The sequence below is a fragment of the Corvus cornix genome, chromosome 17 (genome assembly GCF_000738735.6).
Source record: "Corvus cornix cornix isolate S_Up_H32 chromosome 17, ASM73873v5, whole genome shotgun sequence".
Taxonomy (NCBI): domain Eukaryota; kingdom Metazoa; phylum Chordata; class Aves; order Passeriformes; family Corvidae; genus Corvus; species Corvus cornix.
This window is the reverse complement of record NC_046346.1, coordinates 1,677,751-1,697,348: the sequence shown is the minus strand read 5'-3', so window position 1 is coordinate 1,697,348 and position 19,598 is coordinate 1,677,751. Positions and strand designations below refer to the sequence as shown.

Here is a 19,598-nt window from a genome sequence, read left to right as displayed (position 1 = left end):
CTGCCAGCGGCTGGTGCTGGGAACAAAGCATCTGGCAGGAAACACCCGGCGATGGTTTCACCGATAAACTCAGCTTTTCTGGCCACTGGCGGCTCTGGCAGCCTGGCTCCTGGCACAACGGGGCAGCACTGCCAGGGCAGCCTCTTGCGACCAGTCGGAGGAGTTGAGCCAGGCCCAGGGGATCAGGGGGTGGGCATGGAGTAGTGGGGGAGCTATGATCGGGGTGTGGAACAGGGATGCAGGGGAATGTGGGAACGAGGGCATGGGCGTGGGGATGCAGCGGGATGTGGGGACCAGAAGGTGGGTATGGAGATGCTCAGGTAGGTGGGAACTGGGAGGCAAACGGGGGAACTTGGGGTTCCGGGAGAGACAAGGATCGGGGCACGGCTCGGGACGCAGGGGTGGCCAGGGGCACCAGGGGAGGGGAGCGCAGCTGGGGCAGCCCCGGCGGGCCGGGCTGTCGGAGGCGGCCCCGTCCCGTCCCGTCGGGGGCGGGAGGCGGCGCGGCGGGGGCGGGGCGGCGGGGCCGCGCCGGGTGCGACGGCGGGACGCGGCGGAGCTGCCTCTCGCCATGGGCGGTGGGTGCCGGGCCCGGGCCCAGCCGGCCGCGGGGTTGCGGCTGCTGCTCGCCCACGCCGTGCTGTTCTGCGCCGCCGGGAGCGCCGCCGGCACCGGCTCCGGTACGCGGGGCGGGACCGCAACGGGAGGGAGGGAGACGCGGGGGCGGCGACATCCCGCACCGGGGGCATTCGGCACCGGGGGGCGCGGGGGAGCCTGGACCCGCAGGGTCCGGTACCGGGAGTCCGGGGACGCGGGGGCGCGGGGCGGGCGCTGCGGGATGGGGCCGCGCTCCGGCGGGTCCCGGGTGGGATCGCGCTCGTCACCCCGGCTGGTGCCCTCGGTGTCCGGGGCGGAGGGCAGGCAGGGTGGGCAGGGGCCGCTGGCGGGAGCCCCACGACCACCGCCCGGGTCAGGGTGCCCGCAGCGCCCGGAGCCGCAGGTTTTGGCCCGTCACGCCTGGCTGGGACCAAAGAGCCCGGGTAGAACAAACTTCTCCTCCGCCTCCCGCAGCGGCCGCGCAGGGACCACACGCAGGGCCTGGGGAGAAATCGCTGGCCTGAGGCAGCCGGAGACTCACGACAGGGCTGGACCCCCGCCAAGACCGGGGCCACCCGGGGCTGAGGGACAGTGCCCGGCTGCTTCTGGCAGCCTCCCGGCCGGGACGAGGCTTCTCGAAAGAAAGAGGGACAATACCCATGTGTGCTGGCAGCCAGGCCCCTTCCCGCTGTCCCCGAACACACGCCCGGTGACACTGCAGTGGGGAGTGAGGACGGAGGGCTGGGAGCTGAAGGGATGGCTCTGGTGGCCTCAGCCATCATTTTGTTCCCATGCCCATGTGCTGTAGAAGTTCACCACGTGCTGCCCAACCTCAGGCACACCAGGAGATGTTGAGGAATAATGCTGATTATGGCAGGCACCCATGGAGCATGTGGTTAAATAAAACTCTTTCTCGAATCCCATCAGCTCCATCCCCAGCCCCTACAGTGCAGATTCCTCCAGGTCCTTACCCATGGCATTGATTCCAGTTCCTCTTCTGTGAAATGACCTTCCTCCCTGAAGAAAAACAGCATGGACTTGGGGCCCTTGTCAGATTTTACAGTTCCTCTCTAAAGTAACATTCTGAGCAAAACAAGCCCAGGCACATGGGCTGCATCTCTCAAGGGTCTCTGGCCACCTGTGTTCAAGTGGTGCTGATGGTGACCCTGTCTCCAGCAGCCTGCTCAGGTCCACCTTCTGCTGTGGGAAGCGAGGTGCCCACACCCAGGAGTCCCCAAAATGTGCACAGGCTGAGCATGCAAAGTGCAGCAGGCACTCCCATCGCAGGGGAAGTGGGACCGTGGCAAAAGCAGCCTGAACCGGGTGGGTTTGGGCTGAGCAGAGCTGGGTGCAGAGCAGGGTATGTTGCCCTTCCCACTGTCTGCACCCCCTCCCACCCCATCCTGCTGGGAGAGGAGGGACTTCTCTGTGCTGGAGCAGCTGGTCCTGTGCAAAACCAGTGATCTCAAGGTGCAGACTTTCCTGTTTTGGCCGTGAACATTCCAGAAAGGGAACATGACCCATGGCTGAATGGATCCCATGGCCATGCAGAGGGCAGCCATGCCAGCTCTGCAGGGGACTCCAGGAGTTGGGCTGTGACCTGGCAGGAAGTGGCAGGTCCAGCCACCAGAAACAGTGGAGCTGGGTGGCCCCAGTGCTGAGTGACCCCATTGGGTCTGGGCAGGTGGCAGGCACCCCACTGCAGGGCACATCAGCCACGTCTGCTGAAAGGAGGTCCCCCAGGGGATGGCTCTGGCTGTCACCAGCTGGGCTGGACCACAGGTGGTGGAGACAGGCAAGGGACAGCTTCTGCACAGCTCCTTCTCCCGCTTGGCCATCTTTTTGCATGTGTCTTATCTTCCTGAGAAGTTCATCTGGGAGTTGAGGACAGCTGGCCAGCATCTGTGTGTCCTGCTGAGCACAGGACAGGGCTGAGGACATGCTGGGGACCCACGTGCCTGAAGAAGCTGGGGCAGATGCAACTCTGGAGTGGTGCAGCCCTGGAGCTGACTCCTGCACACCACGATCAAAGCAAATTTCACTATGTGGGGGGAAAAAAGTACCTGGGATGCATGATATACATGAAAGGACGGCTCTTTTCCAAGCCTTAATTAGGGAGGGAGATATCTGATTGAGAAATTAGGGGAACTGTGCTGTGCCCCGAGGTGCTGTTAGCAGAGTGTCTGGGCTCTGCTCCTTCCCAGTGTTGCGCCAGGAGGACCACAGCCCTAATCTAGTCCTCGGATCTGCTCTCGAAGACCAAATAACAGGATGTTGGGCTGAGGCTGGGATCTCCTGCTCACTTGATGTTTGCTGCTCAGAGTACTCCCCTTGACTCCTCACCGGCTGCACCTTGGCTCTGAGCCATGGTGTTTGTTCTCTGTAGACTTTTCCTCTGGCTGTGAGCAGAGCCAGGCTGGTCCCATGGTGTTTCTCAGTTTTCCCTGCAGATATTGCTCTTGGCTGCTAACTTGCCTTCAGGGGTGCAGTTTTGTTCAAGTGTTCTTGCAAAGTAAACCTGACCGTCCTCTCAGCAGCCATTGCACAACTCACGCTGCCAAACAGGAGCAGTGGCAGCACCCCAACGTGTCCGTGTGCCCCAGCCACGGGGCAGGTCGGGCACAGGCCCCGTTGCGTGAGGGCAGGTGGAGACCTCTGGCAGAGCTACTTTGCATTCATGCCTGTTTACAATGCCTGTGGTCTGTGCCTCCTCCCTGCACATCCCCTCCGCAGTGCGGCTCACTGAGAGTCAGCCCGGGCTGCAGACTGGAGCCAGCTGCCACAGGAGAGCCCTGGGGCTGTGTCATCTTTGCAGCCCATCCCGGGCGGGCAGCCTGGCTCAGGTGCAGGGGGAGGATCGCTGAGCCCACGTGGAACACAGCTGTGGCCCTGGCATGCTGCTCCTGCTCCTGGTGCTGTCAGAAGTGGTTGCAGATGACGATCTGGCTGCGGCGTGTGTGCTGTGAACAGTTCATGGGCCGGAGAAAACCTTCCTGGATCAGAAAAACAAAAAAGTGCGTAAGCGTTTCATCGTCTACAAAGCCTGCGGCCGTGGGGCCATGTCCCATCGAGCGAGCCCGGCTCCGTCCCGGTCATGATTCACCCCAGGTTGCTTTGGCTGCGGTCTGCAGAACGGATGTTGTCCCCGAAATCTGGCATTTTTCAGCGGTGATGGAGCGTGTGCACCAGCCCTGCCGGCACGGAGGGGCCGCGCTCCCCGTGCGCACTGGCAGCGGCTTTCCCCATACCTGGAGCCGTCCTGGCAAGGCCAGCGCAGGATTCCTGGCCGGGGCGGGGAGAAGCACGGAGCTGCTGCAGAGGGCGGCTCCGTAAGGGTGTGAGGGGGTTGGTGTCGCGGGTCAGGACACGCTCTATCCCCTTCCCACCCTTTTGGCTGGAACATGCTGCTCCCACCCCACCTCCGGGACCCCGCGGCACTGACACTGCGGTGAACCGTGGGAGGAGGCGGCCCGGCCGAGCCCGGCACGCTGCCAAAGCCGCCTCGGAGGAGGGCTCGACACGACTGTCATCGAGCCCCGCACCGGGGAGCGTCCTGGCAGAGCGAACTTCTCCTGACTCCCCGTATCAGCTGGAGAGACGGGGCAGGACACGACCGGCAGTGCCGGAGCCTGTGGCACGGAGCATCCTCCCAGCCCTGTGGCTGCGGCACCCACAAAAGCCCCGCTTCCCCCGGGTTGCACCGGGCACGGCACGGGGCTGCTCTTTGGGGCTTTTGCTGGGTCTGCAGCAGAGCCGAGTGTGGATCTACCGGCGTGGGAATTGCCCAGAGGATGCTCCAGCTGTGCTGCAACACCTCCCCCTTTCCAAAAATTCCCATCTTGCAAAAATCTGAACGGGTGGTCTGACCTTAATTTGTCTGAGATAAATAAGATCCTGCCTGCTGCCTCCCGTCTGCAGACATGAAAAGATCTGAGATGAAAGGGAGCCTGATGGCAGTGCTGGGAGCTGAACGTGTCTTTGCGTGAGGGATTTGGGGCCACAGGGCTGAGCACAGCCCGGCTGAGCTGCCGGCTGAGCCCCAGGCTCCCAGGCCATCCCTACCCTGCCCCGAGTGTGTGGCTGTTGTGAGATAGCAACTTCACAAAATTAGCTTTATTTTTCAAAGATGTTAATTTTTAGCTGCAATTTCCTATGGAAAAATGTGGTTTGTGTTCTGCATTCCCATCTCTCCACCCCAGCATTGGAACCTGTTCCCAAATTCCAGAAGAACCTGAAGCAGGCCTGGCAGGGATCTGGGGAGCTCACAAACCACATGGAGCAGCTGATGGACTCAGGAGACCTTCCTCCATCAGCTGTGACACTGGGCACACAGGCAGTGGCTGTCGTCTCTTCAGCACTGAGGGTGCTGCCCGTCCCCCCATTCCCGCAGCCAGCAGCTCCAGAGCTGGGCATTGTGTTGGTGGCACCCTTGTCCCTGAGTGCTGTGTGAGCCAGTGGGGCTGGTGGCCTCCAGTGCACTCCGACACTCAGCCAGGTGTGCTCCAGGAGGTCTGGGCTTTAGGCATTTTCCTCCTCCTGGCACAAAGGCTCTGTGCAGGGTCTGTGGGGACAGACCTGGCTTGGTGAGGTTGAGGATGCCACTGGTGAGGCTTTTGGGAGGCAGCTGTGACAGAGGACATCCCCATTTCCAGAGCTTTCCTAGGGCTGATGGAAGGCAGAGGAGTCTCTGGCCACCATGGACTGTGTTTCTCTTTCTCCTGACTTTGGTGCTCTTGGAGGGGCTGCAGATGGTGGAGTTACCAGGATCTTCCTGCTCGGGGATGGACTGGAGGGGCTTGGTGTGGATGGTGCTGCCCCAGTGTGGGAGCTGCTCTGTGTCAGGGGGTCTCCCTGTCCCACGGGATCCCACTGCCCTGGGACGGGCGGGAAGGGGCCCTTATCTCGTCCCTGCAGGCTGGGCATGAAGGTGGTGGAGGAAGGGGCTGGGCGGGAGCCGGGAGCGAGCCCAGAGAGGCCCTTTCCATCCGCTCGGGGCGGCGGGCGCGGAGGGGCCGCCTGCCAAAGCAAACTGCCCTGACAATGGCTGTTATTATTAACACAGATGCTGTTTGCATGGCTTGATCCTGTGCTGGGGCTCCAGGGGCACAGCAGCCCCCCAGGCACGAAGCTACGCCCCCAGGCATGGGGGAGACCACCAAAACAGGGCAGTGCTTGGCTCCTGCAGCACGCTGTTGGCACCAAACTTCTTGGGGTTTGGGCTCATGGACGTGGCTGCATCAAAGCACCTCCTCTCCTGAGCTGGGCCTGGCTAGGCTGGGTCTGAGGCAGTGTTCTCCCTTGAGGAGCAGGGAGCCGCCAGATGCAGTGATGTGGTGGCTGGATGGTGATGTCTCCCTCTCTCTCCCTCCCTGCAGTGAATCCCTGTTGCTATTTCCCCTGCCAGAATCAAGGGGTGTGTGTGAGGGTTGGCCTGAAAGGATACGAGTGTGACTGCACACGGACGGGATACTATGGGGTCAACTGCACCTCCCGTAAGTCCCTCTCCCCAGGATCTGGCACCCGTGGGTGCCAGGGCAGCACTGTGCCCGCAGCACGCACTGACAACAGGTGTGGGTGGGCTGGGAGTGGGAAGAGTGATTTACTTGGTCTGTTTCCCCCAGCTGAGTTCTGGACACATCTCCACAACCTGCTGAAGCCCAGTCCTGCCTTCTACCACTTCATCCTGACCCACTTCAGGTGGTTTTGGGACATTATCAACAGCACCTTCATCAGGGACACACTCATGAGGCTCGTCCTAACAGGTGAGGGGTTGCAGAGGGTCTTGGGGTTTAGCAGGACTCGAGGACCCCCTGGCATGAGCAGAAATGTGGGTGCAGATATCAGGGCTGCAGCAATGCTGAGCAGCTCCTGTGGGCAAGGTGGGCACTAGGCTTGAGTCACCCCACCAGGAGACCCAGAAGGCTGCCACCCTATCCTTCCATCACCCTGTCACGCTGTCACTGTGCCCAGGGGGGCTGCCCAGCTGGGTCACAGTGGGGTGTAGGGGGTCCCCAGCACTGTGCCAGGCTGCCAGCTGGCTGGAGAACATGAGCAGCTCTTGGCATGCTGCGCTCCCTGGGCCAAGGGGGCTCTTTCACAGCTGCACAGAAAGCAGCCTGTGGAAATATGGCCCTTGTTACTCATGTCCCCATATTCATCACTTTGCATAAATATTTAGGTTCCAGCTCTTGGAGCTGTAGCGACACGCTCACAAGGCTCCGGCTGTTGGCTTCACCCTTTCTATGGGTTTGTCATCTCATTCATCATCCAAGAATCCTCTTAGCACACTAGCACAAGCCCTCCTTTTCTGCAGGGAATTGCAGCCTTTAAAAGGCTCTGAGCAAAGCCCAGGATGCCCACATGCCTCCACTGCTGGTACCTTTCTGGTTTTTGGGGTGCCTGGGGAGGGTGTCTGGCAGCACAGAGCAGGCAGGCAGGGAGCAGGGGCAGAGCCTGTGGGGTGCTGCCTCAAGCCCCACAGTGGTGATCCCCCTCTCTCCTTTCAGTTCGTGCCAATCTCATCCCCAGCCCCCCCACTTTCAACTCTGACTATGGCTACATCAGCTGGGAGGCCTATGCCAACGTCAGCTACTACACCCGCATCCTCCCGCCCGTGCCGGACGACTGCCCCACGCCCATGGGGACCAAAGGTATGTCACTGGCCTGGGGACCTGCACCCTGAGTGTTTCCCACCCAGCCATGGCCAAGCTTTCATTGCCATGGACACATCTGCACGGCACCACTGGCAGTGCCACGTGCTACCACTCTCCTGCCCAGGCTGGCTCCACAGCAGGAGGAGCTTGATAGCATCCAAAATGCTGCTGGGACAGCTCAGGCTGAGCTGCTGGGGCATGTCATGGCCTGTGTGAGAGGGCTGTGCAGAGGAGTGTGTGCCTGATGCTGCAACAGACACAGCAGACAGCACCAGTACGCATCTGGGTCGGCACTGGGCATCTGCCCTCAACCTCCATCCTTCGCAGGGAAGCTGCAGCTCCCCGACCCCCAGCTCCTGGCGGAGAGGTTCCTGCTGCGGCAGAAGTTCGAAGCTGATCCCCGAGGCACCAACATGATGTTTGCCTTCTTCGCTCAGCATTTCACCCACCAGTTCTTCAAGACATCGGGGAAGATGGGACGCGGCTTCACCAAGGCGCTGGGGCATGGGGTGAGGGCACGGGGACAGCGGGAGCCAGGGGGTGGCCGGGCCCCGTGTGCCTCTGAGAGCGACCGTGACACCCTGCTCTCTCCACAGGTGGACCTGGGACACTTGTACGGGGACAACCTGCAGCGGCAGCACCAGCTGCGACTCTTCCGAGATGGGAAGCTGAAATTCCAGGTACCACCCAGCACAACTGGAACACATCCCAGTCCTGTGAGCCATGGTTGTTTGAAGCCCATGTTCCTCTGGCAGCTCTTGGGAGACCCCAGGCCTGACGCCCTGTGTGGCTGCTGGCCGGGGGACAAGCTTTGGGATGCAGCTGCTCTGACAGCAGCAGGGGTTCAGGGCTGTATGAGGGAGGTGTTTCCATTCCACTCACCTCTTGCAGGAGGGCAGATGTGGTGCCCTTAGGGAGGCAGCTCCTGGCTGGGCAGGCTTTTACTGGGATGTTTGTATCCCCTCTGCCCTTTCTGCCATCTCATTTCTGTGTCCCCAGGTGGTGGATGGAGAGGTGTACCCGCCCATGGTCACCGATGCTCCTGTTCACATGGTGTACCCGTCGGGCGTGCCCAAGGAGCAGCAGCTGGCGGTGGGGCAGGAGGTGTTTGGGCTGCTGCCAGGGCTCTGCGTGTACGCCACGCTCTGGCTGCGCGAGCACAACCGTGTCTGCGACCTGCTCAAGAGGGACCATCCCACCTGGAGTGACGAGCAGCTCTTCCAGACGGCGCGGCTCATCCTCATCGGTGAGGAACCAGCACTGCCATGTGCCACCCCCCTGGGCGGCCCCCAAGGACTCACACGCTGGCCAGCCTCTGTTTGAGGGTAATGGCCAAACTGCCTTTGAGGCAGTTCCTCCAGCAGCCTTCTGGGGATCATTGGTTTTGGTCCATATAGCAAAAAATTGGCTTTGGTCCATCGAAAATACTAATTTTGAAAAAGGTTGTCATAATTTTGAATTATTTCTTATTAATGTTCATTATGAATTTGCTATCATCTCAGGAAAAGTAATTTCTGATCAAAATCCAGAAATAAGCCATGTCACCACAGTATCTCTAAGAAATATATCCAGGTCAGCTCCTTCAGGAGCCCTTTGGTTTTGGCAGACTGACTTTTGCTGTTGAAAAATGAATTAACTAAAATTCCCAACCAATTCAACAAGCCCATAGCCAGGAGGAGGTGGATGGGTGCTGGGATATGCTGCTGTGGCAGATTTCAGCTACAGAGCTGGTGGCTCCTGCTGCTGCCAGCTGCTTCTTTTCTCCTGCCCAGGGGAGACCATTAAGATAGTTGTTGAAGACTACGTCCAGCACCTCAGTGGGTACTACCTGAGCCTCAAGTTCGACCCCGAGCTGTTGTTTGGGTCACAGTTCCAGTACCGGAATCGCATCGCGGTGGAGTTCAACCAGCTCTATCACTGGCACGGGCTGATGCCCGACTCCTTCATCATCCAGGGTCAACAGTACAGCTACAAGCAGTTCCTCTACAACACCTCCATGCTCATGGACTACGGCGTGGAGGCGCTGGTGGAGTCCTTTTCCAAGCAAATAGCAGGAAGGGTAAGGTCCTGCTCTGCCCTCCCCAGGGGGGACACTCATGCAGTGGGGCACATGTCACACCGAGTCTGCCCAGGGCAGCACCTCATGGGCACATCAGGAGTCCTCCCCACAAGCACCGTGGCAAGGCTGGCCCTGGCAGCCCCAGTTGCTTGCCCTGGGCGCTCTGTAGTAAACATCCCGGTGATGCCAGGAGCCTGTGGAAGCCAGGATCTCCCCAGCTGTGGAGCAGCGGAGCCTGGAGCAGCGTCTGGCACAGTTCTTTGCTGCCATCGCATGGATGTTTTCTTCCAAGCGATTGCAGCTCCATTCCTGACCCTCTTTGCTTGTGCGAAGCAGCCCAGCTGAGGCTGAGCCTGAGGCCCTTTGGGCATTTGGGTTCTCCCTGTGAGCCTGAAATCTCTCTCCTCCTCCCAGGTCACTGGGTCACTGTCCATCTGGGACTTCTGCACTGTGCCCTGCTCTGGGAGCAGGACTGACCTGACCAAGCTGCTCTAGAGCTGGTTTTTGCACTGTGCACTGGTTCCCCCTGCTCTTGCTGCTGCAATGATCTGCTGGTGTGCACAACATGAGCCCAGGACATGGATGCTTTAGTGTGGTGGCCCCCTGGAGTCGATGCTGGTGCTGTCTTGTGCCTGACATGTGCTCCTCCTTGTGCTCTCCCCTCCAGATCGGTGGGGGACAGACCATCAACGCCAATGTCTTGCATGTGGCCGTTGGGGTCATAAAGGAATCCCGGCAGCTGAGGCTACAGCCCTTCAATGAGTATCGGAAAAGGTTTGGCATGAAGCCCTACAAGTCCTTCCAGGAGCTGACAGGTAGGGCTGCTGTGCTGCTCCTGGGGCTTTGCTGGGGCAGGACAGATGTTCTGTGCTTGCCCAGCAGAGCAGCCTCTCCTGCCCATCTCAGCCCTGCCTGCTCGTGGCCCCACAGTGGGGTAGACTGGGCTGATGCAGGGGATGAAAGGGTCCTTCCTCCTGTGGGCTGGAGGACAGTTCCTGGCCTGGAAGTCAGGCTCACCGCTGCCTGCGAGGGAGCCACCCTCCCTTTGCCCACTGCAAGGCCAGTCCTTGCCAGGTGTGATTCTCTTGCTAAAGCACTCTGATGTTCATTTGGTGCAGGAGAGGAAGAGAAGGCGGCAGAGCTGGAAGAGCTGTATGGAGACATTGATGCTCTGGAGTTTTACCCAGGATTGCTGCTCGAGAAACCACAACCCAATGGCATTTTTGGGGAAAGCATGGTGGAGATTGGAGCTCCATTTTCCCTGAAGGGGCTTTTTGGCAATCCCATCTGCTCCCCAGAGTACTGGAAACCCAGTACATTTGGTGGAGCAACCGGCTTTGAGATTGTTAAGACGGCATCCCTCGAGAAGCTCGTGTGCCTCAACGTGAAGAAGTGCCCGTACGTGGCGTTCCGTGTGCCGGACGCTGCGGAACACGGCCGCCCTCGGGCTGGTGGATCATCTACTGAGCTCTAGCACTGGGATGACCCGCCCAGGTAGGGACTGTCCTTGCCCTGGTGCAGGCTGAGCTGAGCTCCCAGCCTGGAGCTGAGTATCCTCCTATTCCTTCCTGCAGGGAACGGCGGGGACACAGGGACCTGCCACCCCTGTGCCAAACAGGAACAGGACAGGAGATGGTCCCATCCTGGGTGTCCTCCACGCCAGCCCTCGAGGAGAGGCTGCTCCCTGCTCTCTGAAAAGCTTGAGTGCCTCAGGAGTGTGGCTGCCACCGCTGTCCTCAGCAGACTCAGTTCTCTTGCTAGTGAATACCTTGCACGAAGCAGCTTTGGGGCTCCCCCGTGGACACTCTGGAGTCCCCAGTGCTTTGTCACCTTCCATCCCCACTGCCTTCCAGCACCAGGCCACCAGCAGCCCCTCTTCCGGAGGGGTCACATCCAGGTTATGCCTGAAAACCATTTTTGGAATTAGTGAAAAGTACAAGACTGAAAAAATTTCATTTTAGTTAACTGGCTAGCACTGACTTAATTCTTACTCACCAGGAGTCCAATTTTTCCTCACACGACATCTATTTCCAGTAAATAGACCCTCTTTCCTGCCCAGAATAGAGGAGCCCGGAGCCCAGGGAGCACTCCTTCCTCCCCTGCTGCACCTGGTGAAGCAATGAGCTACCCGAGGGATGCAGAGGAGGAGGCAGCAGCATGTAGAGGGATGGGGAGGACACAGTGCAGTTCATGCTGCCCCAGCAGTGGCTGAGCTTGCAGTAGGAACCTGTTCTCCCGCAACAGCCTGCCCAGCACACATGCACAGCTGGGAGAAGGAACCAAAGCAGTATCTCTCCTAGAGGAGACCAAAGAGAAGCACGAGGTCAATCTCCAGACCTCCTGTGTCATGCTGGCTTGGACCCTGGCATGTGCCACTGGCTGCCAACCCGGGGCTGCTCAGAGTGAGATGCTACCTCTGTGCACACAAAGGGATGGAGTCTCTTCCATCCCTCCATCATCACCCTTCTCTGCACTAACAGCTCAGCAAACACATCCTCACAGCACACAGAGCCTGCTTCTGTCCTCCTCCCGAAACACACACAGACCTCACCTTGCCCAGTCCAGCCACGTGCTAGTTGGCAGCCACTGTCACTTGGCCTTGATCCCCATCAGATCCTGGTTAAGCTCCAGGAGAAAGGACATTTAAAATAATAAATAATTTTTAAAACTCCTCTAATTTCTGGCTGTGCTCACCAGCACTGTGCTGGGCCATTGCTGATTGCTCCTGAAGCAATAAACAGAGCAACCACCCTCCCTTAGATGCTTCCATGAGGGTCTCTGAGTGTCCTGAAGGGGGTTTGAGCTTCACTCTCCTCCAGCCACCCCCCAACCCTGTGCTGCTCCAATGCCACAGTTCAGTGTTTGGACAATGCTCTCAGGCACAAGGTGGGATTGTTGGGGTTGTCCTGTGCAGGGCCAGGGGTTGGACTGTGATGATGTTTGTCCCTTCCAATTCAGGATATTCTGTAATTCCACGGTGACACAGTGCTTAGACCAACATTGTGTATTTCTATCACTTAAAAATCTATCCACACATAAATCTGGCTGCCTGGGTGTTTTGTAGACATGAAATAGCCAGGGGCTATATGAGAGCACGCAGCTGCAGCTCCCTCCTGTGCTGTCCTGGAGGAGGGGACCACTCCTGAGCCTCTGCTCCATCCCGGCAGGACTCCCAGGGAGCTGTTACTGGAATTTTAAACTAGGAAGGTTTAAAGGGCTGGTGCCTTGGCAGGGACGTGTTAGGAGAATGTCAAAGGAAACATCTGCAAGCAGGGACTCCCGAGGCACGAGCCTTTTCACTCACTCTCTATAACCCTTCTGAAGTGAGATGGCATTACCAGGATACCCATCTGGATTTTAATTTCCTACAGGATGTGGGGAGGCAGAGAGGCTGACACCACCCCCGAAGGCACAGTGGGCAGGTTCAGCTGCTCTGTGCTCCCCTGAGCTGGCCCTGACCAGTCCTGGCACATGGATACCCCAGTGCTCCCACTCCCACCATGTCGTGCAGAAGTGCTCAGCAGCAATCCAAGGAGGACACGGTGCTTCCCCACCCACACGTGCCTCCGGCCAGCCCAGCACACTTCCAGCTGTGCATGTGACCGCCCTTCCTGGCGAGGAGCTGCTCCAGCCCCGAGCATCCTTCTCATCCATCTGGCGAGAGGCACAAGGTCGGCTCGTTTCAGTTAAACCACAACATCCTGCATTTGCTCGTGGCTATCACTGGCTGCCAGCACTGCTTTGGGACCAACCGATAACTGCACGAGAGCCCCTCGGGCACGCCGAGAGCAGCCTGGGTGCTCTCTGCCACCAAGGAGGCATGTTCCACTGGGAACCAGCTCAGCTGAGCCAGCACTTGCAAGCCTGGCACCTCTTTCAACCAGTCCAGGACAGCAAAGCATCTCCCTCCCACTAGCAGGAAAAGCTTTGAAGTCGTTTCTTTGAAGGACTAACACATACCAATCCCAGGCACAGCATCCAACACGACTGAAATCTCCCCCAGGAGCCCAGGCACCCACAGCCCTGCACACAGAGCTTCTCCCAGCCCAGCTGAGCTCTTGTTTCTGTGCTGGTTTTCCAGCCACAGCAGTTTGCAGAAATCACTCCCACCCTCAGCAGTTTGTCCAGCACAAGGTGCAGCCACATCCAAGGCAGTGTTTGCATCCACACATGAAGTTGTTTGGTGCGGCCACCAGCATCACCCAACCATGGCAAGGGCTCCCTGCTGTGCTCTGGGGCTGGTGCAGAGGTGAGCGCTGCCAGAAGTACCCTCTGTTTGAGCTCTTGGTAAACACAGCTTGCTGGACATCCTCTGGATTTTTAAACAGGCCTCTGAGGAGCCCAGCTGCGGCTTACCCGCCTGGGGATGGAAAGGGACAGGAGGATGGGGCTGCCTGGGTTCGTGCAGCAACAATGAAATCATCCATCTGGGGTTGTGTGGCTTCGGAGGCGATGATTCACTGAGCAGGAGGTGAAGGGCCCTGGATGGAAAAGCAATCTCCCCTTGGGGGGAGTCCCTAGACTCCCAGCCCGCCCCAGCAGGCCCCTCTACCCTGGGAGTCAGACCAGTGACTGCACAGGAAACCTCGTTTGGATTTTCAGCAAAGGGCATATGTTGAACATTTTACAAAGAAGAGGCAGATGGGAGGCCAGAAAAACTCAGTATAATCTTTTCTTTGCTAAATCTTGTCCTGCACCGCCTGGCACCCATGCTGGCACCATGATTAAATGTCCATATTGAGCTCATCCCAGGATTTCATTCCTGCCCTTGCCAAGCAGCCGTCTGTGCTTCCTTGTGCACTCACATTCCATGCCCAAACTCTACTGTTTGTATTGGAACATCATTAACTGGGAGCAGAGCCAGGTGATCCCACAACTAGGGCCTGTAACACCCATCATTCCCGGCTGCCTCCCTGCACTGAGCTGCTCCTTCCAAAACGTTTCCCAGAGGCAGTATACCTACCTGACAAGTGCTTTTTCAACTCCTATTTATAGAACTCCTTGAAGATTCAGCTTCAAGAAAGGGCAAAAGCAGCAGCAGCTTTTTCCCAGCTCAGCCTCCTCTCCCTGCTCACAGCTGTGTGGCCTGTGCATGAACATGCAGCAGGGTTAGGGCACAGCTTCTCTCCCCTCGCTTCCTTGTGCTTGTTATATCCTTCCAGATCAATGATTAATTGGATTCAGACCTTTTTTCTTCTCCTTTTTGCTACTGGCACTGCAAACCATCTCTCCCATACCTGAGCACAGGAGGTTCCTCACCAGGAGTCACCTTGCTCCAGGCCACTGGACACAGAGCAGCAGGAGAGGGTTTGATCCTGTTACAATTTTGCTGCCATAGGGGGCAAAAAAAAAGCACTTTATAAAAATAAAACTTCAAAGCAACTCAAGCAGACAGCTCTCCCTTGATCCCCTCTCCAAGACAGGTTTTATGATGATGCTAAAATGCACCCTGTCTGCACAACAAACTTCACCGAATGTCATCCTGGAAGTGAGTTACAGTTACTTTGATATTTTCCTTCAGTGTGCTGATATCCACACTCAATGATTTAATTTCATATAACTTACATGGTTTTTTTTCTGCAATTCTCAGATGAAAAGAAATAATCTCTCATCACATTTGAAAACCTGGATTTCTGCCAGTTTCCTTAAAACAGCTACAATCTGTGCCAACTCAGTCACTTTAAATTACAGATTGTTTATTTTTCTGCTCATACTACTTTTTAAAACACAGTTCAAATAGATACAGTTAGAAACTCTCCTTTTTCTAGCCCAAGATCCATTCTTATTAAGATCCACAGACACGTGCATTTCTTCCTGGTGTTCCAAAGTGCTTTACATAAAAATTGCAATTAAATTTAGTCATTAAACATGGCATTACATTGGGTCATGTATTTAGGTAATGACAGTCTACTTACTACTACTGAAGGCAGACAGAAAAGAACTTTAGCACTGATTTAGTAATTTTAGCATGAGATGAAATTCTAAGGTTATTCAAGTCCTAATTCTGCATTTTGCCAACAAAACTCTCCTTGCTGCTGTGCAGCACATACATTGGAGCTCTCTGTAGCAGATAGTCTCTCTGAAGAGGCAGAGCTCATTTTCTGATCAAGTGACTACTGTGAACTCCAAGGATGGGTATTTTAAAACCCAAGAATGTATTAAGAGCTGCATTTATGTCTCAGGGAAGGTTAAGGGAAGAAGAACTCTCTCCAGCTGAAAAGCAATTTTCAGGATGAAGCCAGGGGCTGTCGTTATTTGTAAGTGAGAGAGGAACAAAAATTTAAGGCCAAGTGTTAGAACAAGATACTTCCAGGAAGGAGGCTGCAAATTGTGGAATGGAACATGGGACCTCACACTTTTTACTGGAGCAGTTCAGCATCAGGTTAGTAAGTCTTGAATTTTAAAAACTCTTTTATTTGCGGTCTCAGTTCTTGTGTTAGGGAGCTGGTGGCCACATCTCAATTGAAACGTGTAAGGACACTGAGACATGACAGCAGACAATTTCCTAAGCTGACTGAATTGTGTTAGAACTTCGTGGTAAGTAAAGTACATTTGAATTGCGTAGAAATGAGACTGTTTTAGTTGTACATATGGAATTAATTTAAGAAAATGTTAGGAATTCCTTGTTATTTTTAATGAGCAAAAGTCAAAGTGCATGAAGGGGAGGAATACATACCCACACGATGGAGGAGAGAGAACAATCCCTAGCACAAGAACATCCCACAGCACAACTACACCTACAGGCCCTTGGCATAAATGGCTCAGTCTATTTCCAGATCACTGTCTTCACTGTAACATGCAGATGGATTATGTATAGAAGTCAGGAGCAGTAGGTCTTTTTCTGGCAGCAAACCACATTCCTGCAGAAAGGCCTCCAGGTCTACAGCAAAAAAATCTTCTCCAAGCTGGTCAGTGATGCGCACAAAATTGCCAATGAGCTCCCCTGCCTTGTAGACCAGCAGAGCTGGCAGGGCATTGTTAGTGAAGCGAGCGCTGGCACCAATGAGTGAACTCTTCACTCTGCAAAACTTCACTGTTGGGTACTCAGCAGCCAGGCAGATCATGCAGCCGTTCAGGGATTCAGTGCCGGGGATATCATCTTCATAAATATGGATCATGATCAGAGTGCTCTTATGCTCTTTGTCCACGGTGTCCAGAAATGCTTCTCCACTGGTGATCTCAAACACCTGCTTGAATTGCTGCCCACTGTACAACTGCTGCCTCATCTCCTCCATCCGCTGCTTCCTGTAGCGCTGCAAGAATTCCTCATCGTCCTCATCGTTGTGGATCATGTTGTATTCCTGTAAAGTCATCTAAAAAACACACACAGAGAGATTGCTGAAAAACAACTGCACCACTATATGGGTCACTTACATAATGAGAATGTAAATCAAGAGGATTAATGTGGGTCACTCATCTTTAATAACAGCAAAGTGCAACCCATGAAGGCTCAAGCACCCTGTGTATTACACTCCATTCTGATCTAATTAGAAACCATGTCCAGTGGGAACAGTGATTTCAGCCCTGCGTATTCCAGTTTCTACCAGATGCACTAACAACACAAGTGGCTGCTCCAGGCTCCCACTTTAATCCAGGTTAATGGTGGACATGTGCTTTCACCAAGCTGGGAGGGCTGATCTGGAAACTGTGCCTGACCTAAGATGAGCTTCTTTCTCATCAGATTTTCATTTAGCTTTTCAGTTAACATTTTGTGGCACCACCGTGCCTGTAGAACTGAAATTAACAGGATTTTATGTATTTTCTATCCGTTCACCTGCTTCATTAAACTTATCTGCATCACTCAAGATACAGAAGAGCACAGCCAACCTTCATCATCTGAAGGCACAAATACATCTGCAAATTAGTAACTTCTCTGACTGCTCTTCAGGGCTAGTTTACAGCCCAGCTGATTAAAACCATTCACTACCTCCAATATCTTCAATTTCTGGAGCTCGGACTTGAATTCTCAACATCCACTTACTAAATACTAAATCAATAAGGGCTCCTAAACCTGTTTCAGGCAGGGGAGGCAGCATTCATAGGTTTGCTGTACAACCCTTCACATTAGTCCCCTGAAGCTGACTTATTTGATCAACAGATGAGAAATCTGGGAAAAGGTTTTGGGCTTCTTTGGTATTGCAGCTAAGTCACTTATTTGTTATCACAGGCAAACAAAACTGTTAAACACTTAAGTGGCATTTTAATTCCTTTGTGCCATCCTACCTTTCCATTGATTTTTTCCTGAAGCTCTTTCTGTTTCTGCTTATCAGCCTCATCATCCAAGTGAGACCTGCACGTCATGGACAGCTTTTTAATGAGCCGCTCCATCTCCCTGCGCTGCTCCTGCCTCTGCTCCGTTTCCAGCTGTTTAAATCTTCGCCAGTCGTTAATGACTCCCTTGGGACCTGCAATTAAGCGTGTAGGCAGGCATTTTGTACAAAAAAGACAATACAATTTTACCTATCATTTAGGAATAATTTATAAATCAGTAAAACAGTGGCCCTGTCATAAATGTTCTTGTAACTATGCAAAACACTGAAATGAAATCAAAGAAGTCACCTGCTATTTGCATGTCCTTGAGCGTGTATCTATTTTTTTTTTAATAAGAAGGCTACAGTTTATTAAACTAGGCTACTCTTATATAAAATTGTCCCAAAGATTAATATCTGTGCTCTTGAAATAGAGCACAGCCCACAAAAGTTCCCCTATTGTTAGCACGGCTTTAATCAGAACAAAAGTAATGATATATTATCAACCAAATTGTACAAATCAGCCTTGTCTCAGCTTTCTATCCAAAGCCTGACTGCTTCAGATATAATGCTGAATCCTCTCAGAGGAGAAGTCAAACATTAAAAAAAGAACAGCTATTGAAAGTAAGGTTAGACAACAGCCAGGAATGATCAGTCTCTGACTCAAATATGCATACACTCAGGAGTTTCATTTCAAAAAATGGATTTTAAAAGAACATACAAAATTTCCAATAAACAAAGGATTTACAAAAGAAGTACACTGATATGAAGATACCTGTGTTGACAGCACTGCCATCGCTGCTGAGCTCCACCTCGCCCACACTTTCAGGAATGCTGCTCTCTCTTTCTTTATCCTCCTTCTCACTGTCTTCATCCTCACCCTCACTGCTGCTGTAATAATACTGCAGCTTCTCACCAAGCAGTTTATCATCCGTAGTAGTCATTATGCTCTAAAAATAAATTAACAAAACAGAGGATGCTCTCTGATCAAGCATGCATCACAATGGTCCTTTACTTCCCCAGGGCAGTTTTTAACCCCAGGAGAACAGCCCCCGGTGCAGTCAGTCACCTGGGTTAATTCTTAAACCACAATTTCAAACTCAATTTAAAACCTTTGAGCCTCATTAGACAGCTCCATCAGGCCGATTCCCAGCTACTGAGTATTATTTGCGTTATTTAACAATAATTTATTTGCGCTGAAAAACTATCAATGTAATTAAGCAAATTAAAATGTTCTGACCTGTATTCCTTTCCAGTCTTTCAGAGACAAGCTTCTATCAAGACCTGGAAGAAGAAATTTTAATCAAATCAGTTCATCTGCGCTCACACGTGACCGTGCAGGGGTCTCGCAGCCAGCCCAGGCCGTGTGTGTGACACAGACCCTGCCGCCAGCCCACAGGCACAGCCCGGCTCCCGGCTCCGCAGGAGCTAACCAACGCCAGATTCAGCCGCTTACAGCGCCAGATGGCCCGGGATTACCAGGATCGCCCCGCAGAGGGGCCGAGCCTGGGCGGGACACGCTGAGCCGCGGCCGGGGCCGGTGAGAGCCGCGGGCCCCGAGCGAACCGGCTCAGCCGCCCGCGGCCGCCCCGGCCGAGCCCCCGCCCTGCGCCTTCCCCGGGACCCCCGGGCCGCGCCCCCGCCCCTCTCCCGCCCGGAGAGCCGCGCTCCGACCCGGGAGCGTGCGGGGCCCGGGAGCCCTGGCCCGAGCGGCGCTTCCCGAGCGGAGCGAACCGGCCCCGCCGCTGCGGCCCGGCGCCGCCGCCTCACCCCGCTCCCGCCGCCTTCCGGGGCCGCCGCGCGGGGCACGGCGGGAAGGAGGCGGCCGGGGGAGGAGACGGGCCCGGCCCGGCCCCGCTGCCCCCGCCCCGGCACCGGGAACGGTACCGGCACGGCCGGGAGCCTCCGCCCCGGGAACGGCACCGGGAACGGCACCGGCACGGGCCGGGAGCCTCCGCCCCGGGAACGGCACCGGGAACGGCACCGGCACGGCCCCCCTGCCCCCGCCCCGGCCCCGGGAACGGCACCGGCACGGGCGGG

The 19,598-nt window shown here is 55.5% G+C and overlaps 2 protein-coding genes across 5 annotated transcripts; one reads left to right on the top strand and one right to left on the bottom strand.

Moving 5' to 3' along the window:
- The first annotated feature begins 533 nt into the window (after nt 1–533).
- PTGS1 (prostaglandin-endoperoxide synthase 1) lies at nt 534–12,065 on the top strand. The gene is made up of 11 exons (XM_039561747.1): nt 534–680; nt 5,973–6,089; nt 6,219–6,359; nt 7,104–7,247; nt 7,578–7,759; nt 7,847–7,930; nt 8,250–8,496; nt 9,023–9,309; nt 9,977–10,124; nt 10,428–10,803; nt 10,884–12,065. The coding sequence occupies exons 1-10, from the start codon at nt 572–574 to the stop codon at nt 10,781–10,783; spliced, it is 1,815 nt and encodes a 604-aa protein (XP_039417681.1). The 5' UTR covers nt 534–571; the 3' UTR covers nt 10,784–10,803; nt 10,884–12,065.
- A 2,919-nt stretch (nt 12,066–14,984) lies between these two features.
- Nucleotides 14,985–19,389, bottom strand: PDCL (phosducin like). Of its 4 annotated transcripts, none has more exons than XM_039561748.1 (5): nt 19,329–19,389; nt 18,799–18,841; nt 18,334–18,508; nt 17,533–17,714; nt 14,985–16,622 (listed from the first exon to the last, which is right to left on the bottom strand). In XM_039561748.1, exons 3-5 carry the CDS (start codon nt 18,500–18,502, stop codon nt 16,071–16,073), a joined length of 903 nt encoding a protein of 300 aa, XP_039417682.1. In that variant the 5' UTR covers nt 18,503–18,508; nt 18,799–18,841; nt 19,329–19,389; the 3' UTR covers nt 14,985–16,070. The 4 variants fall into 4 exon arrangements, with proteins under 4 accessions (XP_039417682.1, XP_039417683.1, XP_010396162.3 ...); XM_039561749.1 differs by lacking the exon at nt 19,329–19,389 and adding an exon at nt 19,233–19,294 and having other exon boundaries at nt 18,799–18,842; XM_010397860.3 differs by lacking the exon at nt 19,329–19,389 and adding an exon at nt 19,015–19,130 and having other exon boundaries at nt 18,799–18,842.
- Nucleotides 19,390–19,598: the final 209 nt, after the last annotated feature.